The 17,922-nt window shown below is 56.2% G+C and overlaps 6 protein-coding genes across 6 annotated transcripts in view; 2 read left to right on the top strand and 4 right to left on the bottom strand.

Moving 5' to 3' along the window:
* Nucleotides 1-565: 565 nt before the first annotated feature.
* IE81DRAFT_320994 (hypothetical protein) lies at nucleotides 566-2,216 on the bottom strand. Its single transcript, XM_025513201.1, has 4 exons — nucleotides 1,835-2,216; nucleotides 1,329-1,753; nucleotides 1,020-1,244; nucleotides 566-944 (listed from the first exon to the last, which is right to left on the bottom strand). The coding sequence occupies exons 1-4, from the start codon at nucleotides 2,000-2,002 to the stop codon at nucleotides 917-919; spliced, it is 846 nt and encodes a 281-aa protein (XP_025371846.1). The 5' UTR covers nucleotides 2,003-2,216; the 3' UTR covers nucleotides 566-916.
* A 174-nt stretch (nucleotides 2,217-2,390) lies between these two features.
* Nucleotides 2,391-4,383, top strand: IE81DRAFT_364683 (endopeptidase). The gene is made up of 6 exons (XM_025516877.1): nucleotides 2,391-2,987; nucleotides 3,070-3,469; nucleotides 3,540-3,726; nucleotides 3,814-3,948; nucleotides 4,035-4,128; nucleotides 4,206-4,383. The coding sequence occupies exons 1-6, from the start codon at nucleotides 2,678-2,680 to the stop codon at nucleotides 4,325-4,327; spliced, it is 1,248 nt and encodes a 415-aa protein (XP_025371845.1). The 5' UTR covers nucleotides 2,391-2,677; the 3' UTR covers nucleotides 4,328-4,383.
* Nucleotides 4,384-4,577: 194 nt separating this feature from the next.
* Nucleotides 4,578-8,691, bottom strand: IE81DRAFT_320991 (hypothetical protein). The gene is made up of 9 exons (XM_025513200.1): nucleotides 8,241-8,691; nucleotides 7,726-8,164; nucleotides 7,365-7,644; nucleotides 6,660-7,301; nucleotides 6,453-6,593; nucleotides 5,819-6,385; nucleotides 5,435-5,752; nucleotides 4,913-5,358; nucleotides 4,578-4,841 (listed from the first exon to the last, which is right to left on the bottom strand). Exons 1-9 carry the CDS (start codon nucleotides 8,560-8,562, stop codon nucleotides 4,712-4,714), a joined length of 3,285 nt encoding a protein of 1,094 aa, XP_025371844.1. The 5' UTR covers nucleotides 8,563-8,691; the 3' UTR covers nucleotides 4,578-4,711.
* A 222-nt stretch (nucleotides 8,692-8,913) lies between these two features.
* IE81DRAFT_298629 (Pcc1-domain-containing protein) lies at nucleotides 8,914-10,058 on the top strand. Its single transcript, XM_025512186.1, has 2 exons — nucleotides 8,914-9,209; nucleotides 9,277-10,058. Exons 1-2 carry the CDS (start codon nucleotides 9,109-9,111, stop codon nucleotides 9,623-9,625), a joined length of 450 nt encoding a protein of 149 aa, XP_025371843.1. The 5' UTR covers nucleotides 8,914-9,108; the 3' UTR covers nucleotides 9,626-10,058.
* Nucleotides 10,059-14,022: 3,964 nt separating this feature from the next.
* IE81DRAFT_286856 (hypothetical protein) lies at nucleotides 14,023-14,349 on the bottom strand (the record flags this gene model as incomplete). Its single annotated transcript, XM_025511689.1, has 1 exon — nucleotides 14,023-14,349. A coding segment is annotated over one exon (327 nt), but the record flags the coding sequence as incomplete, so codon positions are not given.
* A 2,861-nt stretch (nucleotides 14,350-17,210) lies between these two features.
* IE81DRAFT_339872 (hypothetical protein) overlaps nucleotides 17,211-17,922 on the bottom strand; it is a 2,561-nt gene continuing 1,849 nt past the window's right edge. Inside the window, exon 3 of the mRNA XM_025515589.1 lies at nucleotides 17,211-17,922. Coding sequence (XP_025371841.1) covers nucleotides 17,430-17,922 — 493 coding nt within the window. The 3' untranslated portion in view covers nucleotides 17,211-17,429.

The raw sequence follows: 17,922 nt of genomic DNA, 5'->3' as shown, positions 1-17,922 counted from the left end.
GCGATACGGTCACGCAGGCTGCGGCGCTCGGCTTTAAGAACTATGCCCGATTCACCGCATCTGCTGCAACTCGGCTACGGCGCAACGCCCCTGCATGTGACTCGACGAGGCGCGTAACGCGATGCAGCCGGTGAGCCACGCATCAGCGTCACTCACGCTTGACAGTCGTGAGTCCGAGGTCCACAGCACAGTATGCTCCGGGGTTGGTCATACTAACACCATATGCCTGTACGACCTACTACCGTCAAAAGTGGATGCTTCATACGGTGGTGCTCAGAGAATCGTGCCGACACAAGAGGAGAAAGCTCGAGCGCTTGGCTAAGCAGCGCGAGTTTCAGACTGCCAAGCTCAACGCCGCCGAACGATTGACGATGAGCGTTCCCTGTCTGATCTGCAGCTCCTAACTTCGATCGAGTCACCCGGTCTTGCCGATTGCGGAATGCACTGTCATCATCGAGGCGGAACATGCAAGGAGTTGTCGCATTTTGGCCAGACGAGCTCGATCGACTTGGCAGCCTTCACAGCCACCTCGGTCTCTCACGTCGCCAGGCACGCGCAAGTCGAAAATCTAGTCACCGGCAAGTCGAGATTGCAGTCGGGGTTGTAGTTGTACAGAGTGTGTTGAGTAGTGTGCGATTGCCGGAGCATGTGCAGATCAGGAGCAGGCGCTTTGGGCCGGGCACTGGCATTATCCGTGCCAGTTTCATGGTAGTACGCCTTTCTAGCTGCATTCAACGTCAACAGATTGGCCGCCAATGGGTACGCGTGGTTGATGGTCAGAAAGGCCTTGACTTGATCATCGATTAGTCTCAAAGCCTGAGGTCGATGGCAGCTTTTGGAAGGCAATTGAAGGCGTGCTCAAGGCTCTTGTAATTTGCGCGAGATGCGACCTGTTTGATTCGGGTCTTTCCAGCGTTCAGCCTCTTGTGCGCTTTCGGTGAGGACTGTGACAGCGCGAGGTGCGCGAGGAACGGCGTCAGTGAGATCAACTTGCCCACAATCAATTAGTACATACTCACATCTTCCTAGGTCCGTCGATGTCCATAGACCCAAAGTGTCCAGCTGCATTGGCAAGAGCTGGAGAGAATGCGTTCGGGTTCGACAGCTTGTCCGCAATGGATGACAAGCTTTGAGCGAGGTCTTCTCGATGTTGTGCTTTGTGGGCAACGCGCAGGGCGTCGCGAGCTCGTTCTTGCTCGATTTGATTTGACAAGCTAGCCAAAAGCGAATTGGCGGTCGCAGACCTGGCAACGTCGCGCAGACAGAGTGTCAGCTCGCAGTTCCCGTCAATGATGGCGTAAAGGCGTGAGAAATCTGCCTGGACTCACCACTGGGCCAGCTGCCTTTGCAAGTCGGCAAGCTCTTCAGTTCCCTTGATATCCCTTCCAAGCACGGCCTCCACCTCCAATCTGGCCTGACGTTGATTCAATTTTGCGGCCAGTGTGCCCGCATACAAAGCTTCAATGATGCAGTCCTCGAGTGCTCTAGTAGAGGCAGCACCGCTCGAACCAACGGCGGACCCACCAGTCGGGTTCTCGGAGGAGGCGTCCAACAAGAGAGCCGACGTGAGATCCGCATATCGCACCGTCCTGGCGTTGGATGCTAGTGTAAGCAGCGTCAGGTGCCGCAATTTGAAAATGTGCGATGGGCGAAGCTTGGGGAAAGCGTCTGGGCTGGACGCCCAGTCGGATATGGTGCCGTACGCGAACAGCTGTAGGAGGGCAAATGCCTTCTCGTGCGGACCAGATTGGAGCTGCATACGTGAACCCGTCATGTCAGCGAGCGACGGTATCTCTCAGGTCGGCGTGCAGCTCATGAAGACCGGCGCACTCACCTCTTGTATGGAAGGCAGAGCCAGAAGCTCATTGAAGACGTAGACTCCAGGAGCAGCAGTGGCATCAATGATGGATTGAGCAGCTGCAGCACCTTTCGAGGACTTTGCCAGGAGAAGAAAAGGCTCCAGCCGACCTGCCGAAGTGGCAGATGCCGACGTCACCGACATAGTCGCCGCTTGCTTACGCTGCTATGAACGTGTACAGCGTTAGGTACTGTGCAAGGGGGTTTTGGGGTGTCCGCGCAATGGGTTTGAGCTCAAAGTCCAGACTTGCGGCTTGGCGGAGATTAAAGCACAGATGCTCCCTTCCAATGCGTGCGGCAATGGATGTCGAGGACAGTGTGAATGAGTTGTGGACGCTGAAGGTGCCGCGATAGCGGAGATGCTGGGTGAGTTAGCTCGATGATGTGGAGAGCTATCATCACGGAGCACTGCTTCTATCGGCCGAGTGAGTCAGCGGGTGGAGATGGCCCAACCGCGCGATGTGCCTCGTCAGCGCGTGTTGCATGCCCTGACGAGTGAGCCTGCGCGCTCAGGGCCATCGTGACCAATTCTACGAAGGGGCACTCGACCAAAACAACATCCCCTTCGTCGACATTCGTGATTCGTGATTCGTGATTCGTGACTCGTGATCATCCGCACACACAGTCATTCGAGAAGCTGTTCTGCGGACGAACACGTACGACCGCTCCCACATCGTGAGCCAAATCATTCAAGCAACAGGAGCGCATCACCTTGCTGCGACCATCGAGCTAAATCGTACGCGTCCAGATCCCTTGCCACGCATCACGATCGGTCATTCGCAACCTCGAGCCCTTGCTCGTCCTGCATATCCAAGGCACGATGGCAGCAGTAGCATCCGCGGCGGCCCCAGGGTCTATTTCCTCTGTGCCTCAAGGTGGTGTGCGCTCCCCAGCTACCGGCATCCAATCCTTTTACGCCTCCAAGATTGCTAGTTCCGAGCTGCTCATCAACGAGCGAACACAGAACTTGCGCAGATTGGAAGCCCAGAGGAATGCATTGAATGCTAGGGTCAGGCTGCTGAGGGAGGAGCTGCAGCTCTTGCAAGAGCCGGGCAGCTATGTGGGCGAGGTTGTCAAGGTGATGGGAAAGAAGAAGGTGCTGGTCAAGGTTCAGCCAGAGGGCAAGTACAGTAAGTAGTGCTCAATGACTGGACGCGGTTACCGTGCTTCCCTTTGATCTCTACTGATCGAGACTCGATCGACACATCGCAGTCGTAGATCTCGCGCCCGATATCGACATGGCCTCGCTCAAACCCTCTCTGCGAGTGGCTCTTCGTTCTGATTCTTACACGTTGCACAAGATCTTGCCCAACAAGATCGACCCATTGGTCTCGCTGATGATGGTGGAGAAGGTTCCCGACAGTACATACGAGATGGTCGGTGGTCTTGATCGTCAGATCAAAGAGATCAAAGAAGTGATCGAGCTGCCCGTCAAACACCCAGAGCTGTTTGAAGCTTTGGGTATCGCTCAACCAAAGGGAGTACTGCTGTACGGCCCACCAGGAACAGGAAAGACGTTGCTGGCTCGCGCTGTGGCGCATCACACCGACTGTCGCTTCATCCGTGTCTCTGGCTCAGAATTGGTTCAGAAGTATATTGGTGAAGGGAGCAGGTGAGTGTGATTCCCAGAAGTACGTGCTCCTAGCGTAACGCATGTTCACTCGATCATCTGCAACTTGCAGAATGGTGCGCGAACTTTTCGTCATGGCCCGTGAGCACGCACCTTCCATCATCTTTATGGATGAGATCGACTCTATCGGGTCTTCAAGGGGCGAAGGCGGCAGCGGAGGTGGTGACTCGGAAGTTCAGCGAACCATGCTGGAGCTTCTCAATCAGTTGGACGGCTTTGAGGGCACGCAGAACATCAAGGTGAGCAGCGAAGCGTTCCAGCGCGTAGTGGACGCGTGGTGAACGAGATGTTGTCTCCTCGTGCTGATTTGATGGTACACTTGATAGGTGATCATGGCAACGAACCGCATTGATATCCTCGACAGCGCGTTGTTGAGGCCGGGCAGAATCGACCGCAAGATCGAGTTCCCGCCTCCAGGTCCCGAAGCTCGAGTCTCCATTCTTCGCATTCACAGTCGCAAGGTCAGTGTGCGCAGCTTCTGCTCAGACACATCAAGTCATTCAGCGCTAATATCTACTCGCCCATCCGGGGCTTGCATGCCACGCAGATGAGCTTGCAGCGAGGTATCAATTTGCGCGCCCTGGCCGAGAAGATGGGCCAATGCTCAGGAGCTGAGGTTCGCGGCATTTGCACCGAAGCAGGTAGGTGTGACCCTTCATTCCTGTTCGTCATCAGACATCTGACCTCCAGCATCCCGATGTTTGTGGACGCTGCGCAGGCATGTTCGCACTTCGGGAGAGAAGACAACACGTGTCGATGGATGACTTCTTGCTCGCCGTGTCCAAGGTCACCAAGAAGGCTGGAGATTCTTCTACGAGCTCTTCCAAGCTCTTCACTTAAGCCACAAGGGTCCACAACTTTTCAGACACGATGTAATGTGAACAAGTATTTGCGCTCTTGTGTCGCTGAGTTGTCATGCTGCATGGTAGAGTAAGCGTGCTCCCTGACATGGGCTTTGAGGTCGACGTGTTTGTGTGTCTCACCAATAGCACGCACGAGACGGCTGAAGTCTGTCTGGTCACAGGCGACCCCGTGAGTTTGCTAAGGACGCGCTGTTGCACCGCACCGGAGCGCGCGCCTCATCGACGACTAGAAAGGCTAGCGAGCACCCGTCATAGATTCATAGGCAAGATTGTACACGAGGCCAGAGGCAAGAAGCGGGCGGGATATCAATAACAATGGAGCGCAGATGGGAATGTCATAAGGAGCAGGGAATTCTCGCAATCAGTACTCTTCGTCACCGTAATCGTCGGCCTGATCTTCCTCCTCATCGTCATCGCCCGCCACGTTCTCCTCGTCATCAGAATCGGATTCAGACTCTGCAGTCTTGGTGCGCGGCTTCGTCTTGGCGGTCCTGTGCGGTGCGAGCGTCGAAAAGGTTCGCATCAACAAATTTCAGCAGAGCAGACCACGTTCAAGACTCACCTCTTGCTAGAAGCCGCACTCTTGGCGCGAGCTTTGGGCTTGGCAGAGACCGCAGGGCTGTTCGACTTCTCCTTGAGCGTCGAGCCGCCCGTAGACGCCTTTTTCCGCCCTTTGGAAGCGGCAGCGGGGGCTTCGGGCACTGCGTCTTCACCGACAGGTCCAGGGTGCAAGCCTCTGAGCTCCACCAGCCCTGCTTGTCCAAACCAGTGGCAGAGCTCCAGCAGAGCGGGAGCGATAGCTGGCCGCGCAGAGCTTTTGGGCTCGCTCTCCGTAGTGGTTTGATCAGGATCGGTCGAGTCATCGGCGGGAGATGATGCACTTTGCGCAATCAACTGGTCCATGTCGAGCGCTGCGGCCGCTGCAGCGGCGTCTCCATACCGCTTGGAAAGGCTGCTTTCGAACTTGTAATACGCGTTGCGTGATACAGTGTCGTCCAGCGGGTTGGTCTGTTTGGCGGGTCGTAGCAGCTGTAAGCGCGGGGTTTCGGCGTGAGTGGCCGGTTCATCCTCTGGGTGAACTCACACTTCTGACGACTCGAGCCAGCGCGAACAGAGCTTCTGCTCGATCCGGTTGCAGCTGGTCTGACTCTGGCAGGTTTAGCTTGGACAGCAATTGGCAGACGACTTTTCTCTCATCCTTGTCATCAATGAGTAACAGGTGCTTGAGAAGATCAGAAGCAACATCGACATGAACAGTGAGATCTGGGCTTTCACCGATGTTCTTCAGCGGGTCAGACCAGTCGATAAGTTGTAGGCCCACCTGCAGTGGCGAGACCATGTCAGAGGATTCTTCTTGCTCGTAGTAAAGCTCGGCGAGGATATGGAAAGTGTCGACGAGGACCTTCGCGTGGTGGTGAAGACGTCAGTCAGCAGACCAACGACCCAAACGTGTCCACTGTCTACGTACCCTTCGCAGCTTGTGCTGGTGTCTCGAAGAAGAGAAGCAGTATGCCGGCAAGAAGTAGCCCAAGCACTGCCTCAGCTCTTGATTGGCAGCCGTTTCTGGGGTCATGTAGATGAGTATGAGACTCTTGAGCGCAACGTCATCTTCGATGACCCCTGCAAGCATGAGCTTAGCCACACCCTGAGTGGCGGCGGCTTGGATCCTGAGTGCTTCCTCGTCGTCTGCATCTTCGTCTTCCAGCAGTCCTAGCAGGAACGTGACGAGATGCTCGTGTGCTTTGGCTTGAGCGGCGCTGCCTCCCCCAAGCGCTTCGACCTGCGCTCGACTGAGACGTTCAATACCATGAACCAGCAACATGTCAAAGATGATCTGCATGGACCTCAGCTTAATGACACCGGCTGACTTTTGAACGTGATTTAAAAACATCGGGCAAGTCGTGGCTGCTACGTCTGCATCCAGCACCGAGCACAAGCCCATGCAGAGGAAGCCATTCTCTCGCACGAGCTCGTCGTGCGAGCGCATTGCTGGGGTCACCAGCTGACTGACCAGACCCATCATCTCTTGGATGCCCTATACACGGCAATGGGAGCTGTTAACGAACGATTTATGGTAGGATTGCACCTACTCTACCACTCACACCTGAGGAGATGCGCTCGAGCATTCCACGCACGATGACGAGACGACGCATGTCTACCGTTGCTTGCTTTGCCTTCTCCGCCTCGTCTGGCGACTTTGACCGCGTCTTGCGGGAAGCGCCAGCGCGGCGCACAGGAGTGAGCTAGGAAGGCAACGAGCTGGGTCAGCGGGCTTGCGATTGCTCTTTTGGCGCTTCCAAACGCCTCACCTCGCTCTCCACTTCGCTCTCTTCGGTGTCTTCGTCGGTCTTGTTGCGCTCTCCTTCCTTTTCCCACTCTCCCATCTCTTGCACGAGCTCCACAACAATCTGCATGAAGTCCTTTTGTCCGGCGCTCAGCTTGAAGAGCACATCAAGAGCAGACTCTATCAGGCTGGTGGGGAACAGGCTGGTGCTGATCATGTTTCTGACTAGACCAAACATCTTCCTCCTGCCAATCTCGTCGCCGTAGTCTGCCGACATGGCAATGTGCAACATCGAATTAACGATGCTTTGGATCCCACGAGCTCGGACAGACATGTCTTTCTCCAAGAGGATATCTCCCCGATCCTCGGCAGCTTCCGATTCCGATTCAAGCAGCTCAAGCAGAGAGCCCCACGCGGCTTGAGTGCGGAAGGCGAGAGCAGTCGTCACGGGCATCGTCTCTTCGAGACGAGCTTCCCCTGCTTGTCCCAGTGTGCGACAATGCTCCACGTAGTACCGACCTACGAAAGCGGTGCCAGGGGTCAGGTTCTGCCAAAACGCATCGCCGAAAGTGACGGTGTCGAGCAGAGCTGGCCGCGCTTCGAACAAGGCTTGGAGCGCAGAGGCAGCGACATCTGGCGCGGCGATGATGTCGAAGCGCGCAATGAACTGACCGATACAAGAATGCTCATCAGCGCTGAGTTCCCACTAGACTCGGACTAGAGTGCTCACCGGCTCTAAGTCGGCATCTCGATCAGCCCAAGAGGTGATGAGCCTTCTCGCTGCCCTCTTGACGCTCTCTTCGCGCTCACCGAGGCCGACCTTGATAACCTCTGCCCACTCGGGAACATTCGGCGCCATGGCTCCTGGTTGATTCAGCATGTTGTGACTGAGGCTGCCAGAGTAGACGCATCTTCTGTTGATGGCGTCCACATCGCGGAGACGCTCGAGGATGTATGGCAGAGTGCGGGCGGTAGGCGTGAGGTTGAAGAGTGCAGCACGGCGAGCTTCGCTGTGAGATGGCCACAAGTCCCAGTCAGAGAGCACTTCGATTGAGTCATATCGAACAGCGACCTCAGACCTGCACACTCACGCTGATGGATCATGTCGGAGCACCTTGAGCAGCACGCCGGTGATGTCCCCTCTGCTCTCCTCGTCCGAGCCCTCAGGTTGGTCTGCTTGAGCGGCTTCTGCATCATCCTCTCCCCCTTGCAGCTTCGCAAGGGCGACCACGGCTTGGACTCTAACAAAAGACTCCCTGTCCCGAGCTCTGAGCAGCAAAGCGCCCTTGAGGGTGTCGTAAAGATCATCGTCGATGGACTCGAGGCCATTGATCAGCAGCGCCACGCTTTGGCAGCAGCGCAGCCGGACAGACTTTGATTTCGCGCCGAAACCTCTAAGGAGGTGCTTGAGGAGGATGGTGACAAAGCGTGTACCTGCTGTGTCCTCTTCCTCTTCATCGTCAGGTGGAGGAGCTTGCGCGTCCAGTCCTGCCGTTGCCCTCGCCGCAGCTCTGAACTGTTGCTGGGCGTCTGTGGGAAGCCAAAAAAAGAGAGATCAGAGCTGCAATGCGCTAGAGACCTGTCACGACTGCGCAATTCGACTTACAGGCGGAATAAGCCGCGACGAATTTGATGCTCCTGTCCGCATTGACGACGCCCTTCTTGATGTCGAGACATCGATTCAAGCAAGCCAAGAATGCTTCATTGAAGGCTTTTTCGCCCACAAGCTTGGTGCCGCGCGGCGTGGCCTCTGTGAATTTGGCTGCTGCTTGGTGCAATTTGAACAGCGATACAGTATTCTTTCTGTGAGTGGAGAGAGTGAATTGCGTGTCTTGAAACGTCGTAGCTACCGCGCTGCTCAGCTTCAACCCTTCCAGAGCCGTCGCTCTCGCAGCGCTGTTGCCTCCTGCCGAGACTGCGCTTGGCATGGCCGTATCTTGATTCGGGTTCCTTTGACTTCTGGACACGTCACAAATGAAGGGATTAGAACGCTGGATGAGGGACTGGCAAGGAGTGAGGGTAGACGTGAGCGAGGTCGAGGGAGACCCTGCTCGGGATGCTGCTGCTGCTGTAGTCTTGAGTGTATCCACGCATCGATGCTGCATGCCACCATAGCAGCATCTGGTGAACCAACACGCAGCCTCGGCGCCTGCCCCGCGCGACGCGTCGGAAACTCAGTAAGAATCACGTGACGGTCGTCACCTCCGCTTCTCATCAATTTGAATCTTGATGAATGTGAATCCTCGTCAGGTCTCAACTTTGCCCAAATCGTGGATCGGCTTGGAATGAAGACTGTTTCTTAACTATTTACCTTGCCCTCCCTCGTCCACTGTTCACGCTCTGCTGTGTCATCTCTCTCCAAGGTCTCCACTCTGGGTGCAATCCACTTCCGCTCCGCTGCTAGCACTCCGGTCTTCCACAACCATACCCCCTCTCGAAGTGATTTGGACTATCGGCCAGCAAAGCTGTGCGCGATGGCAGTGGAGCAAGTAAGAAGAGGCGAGACTGAGCAGTCTCAGATCTTTCGCGCTTATGCTCCCAAGCGTGACCCCTCTGGCGAGCTGCTTCACAGAGTGTGAGTCGTCTCTCACTTTGCAGCTCAATGGGGTCCATCAAAGCTGAGTCAGTCTGATTGTCCGCAGCGTTGTCGACATACCGCTTCCAACGCACGAAGATGCTCTAAGACTGGCCACGATACTCTCCCCAGACATGCCTCTCAAGCCCAGCGACGTCCATCTCACCTTCGAGGTACGATCCCAGAGTCCCATCCTCAACCTCACCATCCGAGCCCGAACCGTCCGACAATTGCGCTTGGCCTGCAACTCGGCTCTTGAGGATGCCAAGCTAGTCGTGGACACGATGGCTGCTTTCGCTCCTGGATCCGACACCGCAGCGTCCGAGACACGCGAGGAGGGCAAGTCAGAACCGGTGGGCAAGCGCAAAGAAGGAGGTCCCGAGGTGGAGCTGGGCAGTATTGGAAGGGCTGGTTGAGACGCATTGCAGCATCTGTCCACCTCTCGAGTTGCCATCACCAGACTACGCAGGCATTCTACCGCTTCTCTGGCCGGATACGAGCGCAGCATCATTGCAGCGCATACAGGGGTTCACGTTCAGATAGCACCGCATCCACTCCTTCTGACATCCCGCGGTGGAAATGGGAAGAGCACCGCTCCGGGGCGCCAGAGAGCGGCTTCTGTTCGTGCGCTTCAGCTTCCACTTACGTCTGGCCCGCTGTCACAAGGAGCCAGCTCGCCGACGTCCGCTGCGCCTCAAGGTATGACTTCCCGCACCGCCGAGATCACGCCGGCGCTGACTCAGCAGTCTAGCCGCGCATCATTCGGAGATCCCGCATGCCGTTGTACGTCTCTGTACCGTGCCGACATAGCACTGCACGCCCAACGCCGACAACCTTTCGATGGCCGACAATGGCAAGTAATGAAATGTATGATGATTACAAGATCAGCTACTCTTGCGTGCTACGAGACAAATCTGGCGCTAAGCATGGCAGAAGATCGAAGGGCAAGTAGAAAAAGTCTGCTCATGAGTCGAGTGACCTGCCTAATTGTCGTTCTCATCGAGGAAGAAGTAGTTTCCGGAGCTCTTCTGCTCCTTGTCTTTGACCGAGTTGAACTTGTTCACTCGCGGTCTCATCGTTGCTGTGAGAGAAAGCCCCAGGTCGTCACGTCAGCTTCTAACTGCAGTGCTTGGCGACGCTGCACTCACTTGGATCACGTCGCATTGTGACCTCGAGTGCTGACAAGAAGCTGTTCATACCAGTCAGCAGCGACTCGGGTGCCTTTGCCCGAGCTTGAACGGAGGGCGTCCCCTCGTAGACGATGACTCGGTCGGCGAGGTAGGTAGCCATGATGATGTCTGAGGTGCACAGGAGCGGACCAGGCTCAGTCCGTGGCTCTGAGCGCGAAAAGTCTGCCAAAACTCACCGTGCTCAATGATCATGGCAGTCTTTTTGCTGTGCAGAATGAACCGCTTGATAACTTTCGCGGCCAGGATACGTTGCTCTGAATCCAGGTATGCGGAAGGCTCGTCGATCAAGTAGACATCCGCCGGCTTGCCGAGCGCAAGCACAAGTGCAACACGCTGCAGTTCACCACCACTGAGAGTTTGAACGTCCTGGTCGATGATGTTGTCCAAGTTCATCGGCTTGACGACATCTGTCTGGAACTGAGGATGCATGAAGGCTGCCTTGATCTGCTTGAGCAAAAGCATTCGGACAGAGCCTTGGAACTTCGGTGCGATAGTCTGAGGCTTCAAGCTGACGTTCATCGCGGGCAACTTGTTCTTTGGCCCGTTGTCATCCGGTTCCAGCTTGCCTGCCAGCATCTTCACGAATGTCGTCTTGCCCGTTCCATTCTCTCCCAGGAACACCAAGATCTCAGAGTCGGCAAAGTCTCCTGCCTCAATTTCCAGCTTGAATGTGCCCAGTTGCTTGGACATCTTGGGGTAAGAGAAGGACCGTGACCGCTCGATGATCTCATCGGCTGTCTCTGCGATCTTGAATGTGAGCGATTCCTCTCTGAATCGCATGTTCTCTGCAGGGATGTAGCCATCCAGAAAGATGTTGATCGCTGCACAGGTCAATGCAAATGGGGTCAGTCCACCGAATGCCGCGCGGAGGCGTATCTTCCGTGTTCCGCTCACCATCTCTGACAGGGCTCGGTACTGTGACAACACCATACACAGATGGCACGCCGTATAAGCAGCAGATAAAGTCAGACAAGTAGTCAAGAACGCTCAAGTCGTGCTCGACAGCGATGACGTAAGTTTCGTTGTCCAATAGACTTCTGATCATCTTGGCTGCATTGAGACGCTGCTTGACGTCCAGGTATGATGAAGGCTCGTCGAACATGTACCTAGATGCCAGGCCAGGTGAATCTCAGTCAGCATACCAGACAGCGACTCAAGCTTTCTTGCACTCACATGTTCGCTTTCTGCACCACACTCATGCCGATGGCGAATCTTTGCAGCTCTCCACCACTCAAGTTCTTCACGTCCCTTTCCAGCACTTCCTTCAGGTCCAACACATCAATCACGTGGCCCTTGACATCGTCTCCCCTCTCCAGCTTTCCCATCAGCATGCTGTCCACAGTGGCACTGCCCTTGATCGCCCTAGGGATGTGGTCCACGTACTGCGGCTTGATCAAAGCCTTGATATTGTCCTCTAGCACTTTCTGGAAGAAGTTCTGCAGCTCCGATCCTCTGAAGTACTTTAAAATCTCCTGCCAGTCGGGAGGTTCCTGAGACGCGCGTGGATGACGTGCTGTGAGCAACGTCGCCGCTCCAACAAGCGACTCGTTCCCATCGCAGCTACTCTAGACGAGCGGGCGCACGCCGCGTTGCTCCGTCCCCTGTTCAGATTTCACCAAACACTCACATCATACCTGCCCAAGTTCGGCTTCTGCTTGCCTGCCAGGATCTTCAACGCCGTGCTCTTTCCAATTCCATTGGTTCCGACGAGACCAAGCACCTGCCCTGCTCTTGGTGTCGGCAATCTGTGAAGCTTGAATGAGTTGGCCGAGTATCTATGTGTTGTTTCCGCTTCCAAGTTGGTGGGCAGTTTGATGATGGTGATGGCCTCGAAAGGACACTTTTTCGGACAAATACCGCAACCTATGCACAGCGGTTCGCTGATCGTGGCAATCTTCGAAGCTGGCGTGACCTCGATGCACAATCGTCCCATGCGCACTACGGGACATGACTTTTTGCACTCTTGTTTGCACTTCTTCGGTCTGCACTTGTCCGAATTGACGATGGCAATACGAGTCTCTTTGGAGACCGTCTCCCGAGATGCGGCCGGCATTGTGGCGTTTCACCGCTTGCAGTCCGATTGCTCGCTGTGGAAGCTTCTGCACCGGAAGGCGAAAGCAATGTCCGGCAAAGATGTGATGTGCGGGTGGTACAGTGAGTGAGATGAGATGAGATGACCAGCCTCGTCCTCGATTAGGGGTTGGTCGTGGTGGCAAGAGGCCTAAGGTGCTCTTTCAACAGCCTTGGAGATGGGGGATCGTGGTCGTGTGTTTGACTACCGAGCTGTGTAATGATGCTGATCAGCTCAAGGGAGGAGTGACGGGCGACGTTCATGTATAGCAGCATGGCCTATCGACACACCGCGAACGCGCGAAATTTGGCCTACGCCGAGACGCGCAACAGCTGCATGCATGCTGCGGAGACAGGTCACGTGCCAGAGGCTGTGGTGAGTCACTGAGAAGGGAGCGCTTTTGATTGGCTGAGGACACGGCCAAGGGGCCGCCCCAGGGCACGACTTGGCTGAATCTGGTTATGGAGGAGCAGCTCTTCACTCGAGGCTGCTCCTTGGTGAGCTGCATCAATCACGAATGTCCGCCCCCAGTGCTCGGTCATCGAGTGTGCGCATGGAGAAGGCATAGAGCTTGAATTTCAAGACACCTCAACGGCTCACATTCAACAAAATACAGGGGTTGGGCAGGTCATACGGTCAGGAGTGGAGGTGGCGAAGGGGTGGCAAGGGTGCAGTACTGGCACCGTTCCGCAACGATTGCGGTGGTGTGTAATGAGTGTGGGGCCAGTAATCTACTCGAAACAATGTAGGCGGCAACGAGACCTAGTGAGAAGCTAGGAGCTCATTGAAGTGTAGTGAATGTGGCATCTGGGAACCCGTCGCCCCAATGTAGTACAGCTTCGACGTGCGAGTCAAGGAATTAGCAAGCGAACGTAGTGAATGGGTTGCAAGGTTCGACGACAGGTGACTTTTGGGACTGCGACGCTGTTGATGACCTAATGCAATCCAGAATTTGCGCCCAGCGAGCTCAGCGATTGCGCGAAGCACCACGGAAGGAGTGGCTCTGAGATCGTCCGCTCGCGAAGCCCTTGGAGCGAGATCCGCGCGCAAGCGGAAAGGGTGCGGGAGGCGTACAGTGCCCAAAAGCAGGTGACGACTGCAGGGAGGCGGTCATCGAGATCTCTTTGAGCGCTGGGGGGCGCGGCAAACCATCTGTATCGAAGCTGAGCCTCAGCTTCGAATTGCCAATCGTCGGCGTGCTATTGCCCGAACCGCTCTGGCTCGAGGCGAGTGCTCGACCAAGGGGAGAAGGGGTCAAGGAGCTATCGTACTCGAGCGCCACGCCTTCCGAACTTGTTCGCGACAGACTGCGTCGAGCAAGAGTAGCCAACGCTGCAAGCTGTCGATTCGTGGGTGGCGTGGGTGTGTTGCATCCCTGATCGATTGAGGTGCTGATCCCAGGCTTCATAGATACTGAGGTCGGCCGTGCTAGCGTCCCAGCAGCTGGCTTCGGTGTGATCGAGCTCGAGTCAGCTTCGGGCTTGCAGAGCGAAGCCAGTGACGGGGCGCTCGCAGCAGCGGAAACCCTGGCTGCACCCTGTGCATCGGCCACGTTCGACATCGTGGCGATCCATGCTTGCCATTCATCCGGGCTAACATCAAGGTGATAGCCGACAGCGCCGAGTAGAGACCGCTCGCATGCTCCAAGCTCCCCAATGGGCAGTCCGGAGATGCGGCTCCAGGCGCGATTCGAATAGTTGCGGTCTTGTAGGAACTTGGACGCCACCATTGTTGCAGCGAGGAACATGCGTCTGGCGCAGATCAAAAGGCCACAGTCGCGTTGCGAGGGAGGCAGCGAGCTAGGCCAAGAAGACCCACGTTTCACGGACGGAGAGGCTTCGAAATGCGCCAAATTAGATCGCTCCCTCCTGAGTCGCATCACCGTGGGCCGTGCACGCACACAGTACAGCAGTGCAGCTTGCAAAGTGGAGCATGACGTGCGAGAGCGACGCAAGGTCTCCCGAACAAACAGCTGAAGGGGCAGCGCCGCTTGCAGACGGCACTCGGGCGGCTGAACAGCATTGTGGCTGTCGCGCAGCACCGATGCTGTGGAAACATCTTCATCCACACCCGACGCTAGTGGAGAGTGCCAGATCGAGTCGAGCGTCGCCACAGCGGCGTCTGTGGAATCAGTCGAAGGACCACGCAGCGGTGTCAGCGTACGGTCACGATAATAAGGAGCAAAGAGGGGATACAACTGTCATAGAAGCGAGTTCTAGCGGAGAGCGAGGCAGCGAGCAGAACATTGATGTAGTGGGGAATGCGTTTGTGATACGGAGGACGAATGGCGCCGCTGCCGCTGCATCGCCACCATTCGCTAGGCCGAACAAATGTCCAGCAACACAACTCACCAACAAGAGCATCGACAAAAATTCCCTTGGGCGCTTGACCGGCTGTGGGTGACGCAGGCGACTGAGCCGTGCTGGGGTCATTGCGGCTTGCCGAAAGCTGGTCATTGTCTCCGAATTTCAAAGTCGAGACGTCCTGGCCTAGCGACGTGATGACGTCGACATCTGCAGCCGCAACACCTCCATCACCGTTGAAAGTCGAGTCTACGCTTGTCGCCGTGTCTGGCTTGCCACATTTGACGTCCGCTCTGCGCGCCTTGCGACTGCCAACCGACGGCGAGCAGCACTCGCGAGATGCTTGGGAGCTGCCAGGCGAAGTGACCGGAGATTGCTCCACGTCCAAGACGCTGCTGTTCTGCGAAGACACTTGGGTACCTGAAAAGATGCTGGAAGACGCCGATGAAGTACTGCTACTGCTGCTGTTTGAGCGCGAGCGCTTGCCAGTGCCACAGTAGAGATGACGATCAGGTGTCGTCAATTGCTGCAACGACGTTCGAGACGGCGTAGTCTGCCTTCGCAGTTGTTCGCAAGTTGCGTCGCCGTCTGTCGAGTGAAGCTTAAGAAAAGCGGAAGTCGAGACGGCGCTGCTGGAGCTGCTCTGAGCCCATTCATTGATCTCCGAAGTGCTCATGTCTGACGTTGTTTGGCTGGTTACGCGGGAGAAGTCGCAAGCAAGCTGAGCACCGCCTTCCAGATGTTGGAGTACTGATGACGGCAGGCCGGTGCTCTGAGTGCGGAAACCAGAGACTCAACGTTGCCCCGCGAGCAGATTGCGAGGCGCTACAGAACAGGTTATGCGCGCGAGAAGCCGCGTGAGTGGCGCAACTTGCTTGCGAATCCGGCAAGTGGCTTCGGAGAAGAGCACTTCAGCGGTGGCGGCAGTGAGAGGAAATCGGAATGACGTGGTAGGGACGAGTAATGGAAGCAAGAGTCGAGTACGGTTTGCGGGGGACGATAGGCCGGATGAGTAAAGTGATTGTCGGTCTTGGACGCATACACAAGCGCAGCAGCCGCTGGGTAGAGGCTGTAGTTGAGTTGTACGGTGACCGCAAAAGGCGACAAGTCCAGCAGTTTCCGATTGAGGGGGATGCTAGGTGGCGCGTTCGCTCAGCTAGAATCCCCAGAAGATGGTGCGGTCTTGAGACATCAGAGTATCGGATGAAGTGGCGATGTGGAATGGGGTTCGCAATCTATATAGAAAGGAGGACTTTCCTCTCAGCGGCGAGACGCGATGGTTGTGGTTCAGGTGCGAGTGGAATCGAGATCGGGAAGGGTGGGAAGTAGATGAGCACGAAGTGATGACGGGAAGCCGATACGACGTTGTAGTGACGAGGAGATAATGACCAGAAGCGAGCGCTGCCTGAAACCTGCAACGCAATCGCTTGAGTCCGTCAAACCGATAGCTACAACGAAGACGAAATGCGAGCAAGGCTTGCCAGGATAAATGGGAGTAAGAAGTGGCTGATGACGAGCTGTCTCGGTGGCAATGCGTTCGTCATCTTAGGCGAAGGTGAGGGAGCAAAGAGGTGGCATCTCGCTGAGTGGCACCGCCATATTGATTGATCTCTTGTCCAAGCCTGCGCACCCAGCTGCGTGCGCAGGGGCGGTCAGGCCCGGGTGGCACACGGCAACATGCGCATGCCCGCGTAGGGTGGCCTAGCCTCGCCGGCGGGGTACGTGACTCGCCATACCGTACCTACACACCTCAGCGCGGCGCGCGCAGCAGCAGGCGATGCCTGATGCTGATGCATATATGCTGCTCTGCTGTTACGCCACAGAGCACGGGAGTTGTGTGACTCGCGGCTGCGCTGATGCGTTCACGAATTCAAATTCAAATTTCAACTTTGAGCACAGCAGCAGCGCGCGCTGCGCCTCAGCACTCGTGACTCTTCACTCCACGCCCGCTCAGTCAAGAGTTGCATTTTTTATCACGACGGCTGCTCTGCAGCTGCGCTGCGCGCGTGGTTAGATGCTGCTTTTGGTGCTGTATGCGTGCCCACCTCCAGCCAGACGCCGATCGAGTCAGGCGTGAGATGCAGCTCCTGGTGGCGAACAATCGCCCACGTGGGATGGGTAGAAGGCCATGTCCGAGCCGAAGCAGATGTTGAGCTGAGTATCATGGGCCACACTTTGTGCGATTCGAATGAGAATCGATTTCTTGGTGAGATGACTGTCAAGGAAGTTGCGTGAGCGCATCAGTGGACGTTGCGATGGTGGATGTCTGTGCATCTGACACACAACTCGTGACGACGTTCAGCACTCGCCGAGCGACTGAGGTCAGCCGTAAAGTCACGAGTATTCGTGCAGATCAGCCTGAGCTGCGCACTACGACTCAAGTCTTTCACTCATGAGTGGTCAGACGCGTTCAGCAGTTACTCGAGCTTGAGTGATTGGATGTATTGATTCACTTGAGAGGCGTCTTCAGCAGTCACTCGACGTTAGAATGATCACTTGACAGGCGTCTACATGGCTCGACGCGGGGGCAGGGGCACCTCGGACTCGGCACAAGAAGTGGATGTAAGGATCCCGTCTCCGGGATGGGACTCGGCTGTTGAAATGACGGCATAATGATCCAGGTAGAGGAAGTGTACGCTTCCCGGACCCTCGACCCTTATGCCGTCACTTCAACAGCCGAGTCCCAGCCGGGAGGCGGAGTCATTTCGACGGCCGAGTCCCAGCCAGGAGGTGGAGTTGGCAGGCGGGCAAAAGGATCGTCGTACGAAAAGATTGGATGGTTAGGGAGCCAGATATGTGGGCTTGGCTCTGTGCGACGTCGACGACGCGCGCGCTGAGATGCGTAGGCATCCGCGTCGCCGAGGTCTTGTATGCTGGGAATGGGCGGTTGGCCGTTTCCAGTCCAGACAGCGAGGCGAGGTTGACCGAGACGCCGCTGCATGGTGATCTCGACGTCGTCGCCATCTTGATTGCTGGTTGATGGCAGTGCTTGCGAACTTTGAACTGCTCCGCCATTCGAAAGTTGGTTACGACGTTCTTGACGTTCGAGACGCATGCGACGGTTGCGACCGCTGGCCGAGTCGAATTCTGGACGGTACACAGAAATCAGCTGGACCTCATCGTCAACTTGCTTGTCGTCGTCGCCGGTG

Source organism: Ceraceosorus guamensis (genome assembly GCF_003144195.1).
Source record: "Ceraceosorus guamensis strain MCA 4658 unplaced genomic scaffold IE81scaffold_9, whole genome shotgun sequence".
In the NCBI taxonomy this organism is placed as follows: Eukaryota; Fungi; Basidiomycota; class Exobasidiomycetes; order Ceraceosorales; family Ceraceosoraceae; genus Ceraceosorus; species Ceraceosorus guamensis.
The sequence above is the reverse complement of the archived record's forward strand: the minus strand, read 5'-3'. Positions and strand labels throughout refer to the sequence as shown.

Coding starts and splice junctions, on each gene's coding strand:
- IE81DRAFT_320994 (XM_025513201.1), bottom strand. CDS start 2,002: ATGTCGGTGACGTCGGCATCTGCCACTTCGGCAGGTCGGCTGGAGCCT. Junction 1,754..1,834: donor CTCTGCCTTCCATACAAGAG/GTGAGTGCGCCG, acceptor TCACGTATGCAG/CTCCAATCTGGTCCGCACGA. Junction 1,245..1,328: donor CAAAGGCAGCTGGCCCAGTG/GTGAGTCCAGGC, acceptor CGACGTTGCCAG/GTCTGCGACCGCCAATTCGC.
- IE81DRAFT_364683 (XM_025516877.1), top strand. CDS start 2,678: ATGGCAGCAGTAGCATCCGCGGCGGCCCCAGGGTCTATTTCCTCTGTG. Junction 3,470..3,539: donor TATATTGGTGAAGGGAGCAG/GTGAGTGTGATT, acceptor TGCAACTTGCAG/AATGGTGCGCGAACTTTTCG. Junction 3,727..3,813: donor AGGGCACGCAGAACATCAAG/GTGAGCAGCGAA, acceptor TACACTTGATAG/GTGATCATGGCAACGAACCG.
- IE81DRAFT_320991 (XM_025513200.1), bottom strand. CDS start 8,562: ATGCCAAGCGCAGTCTCGGCAGGAGGCAACAGCGCTGCGAGAGCGACG. Junction 7,645..7,725: donor CTCCGACATGATCCATCAGC/GTGAGTGTGCAG, acceptor GCCATCTCACAG/CGAAGCTCGCCGTGCTGCAC. Junction 6,386..6,452: donor TCGAGCGCATCTCCTCAGGT/GTGAGTGGTAGA, acceptor TGCCGTGTATAG/GGCATCCAAGAGATGATGGG.
- IE81DRAFT_298629 (XM_025512186.1), top strand. CDS start 9,109: ATGGCAGTGGAGCAAGTAAGAAGAGGCGAGACTGAGCAGTCTCAGATC. Junction 9,210..9,276: donor GGCGAGCTGCTTCACAGAGT/GTGAGTCGTCTC, acceptor GATTGTCCGCAG/CGTTGTCGACATACCGCTTC.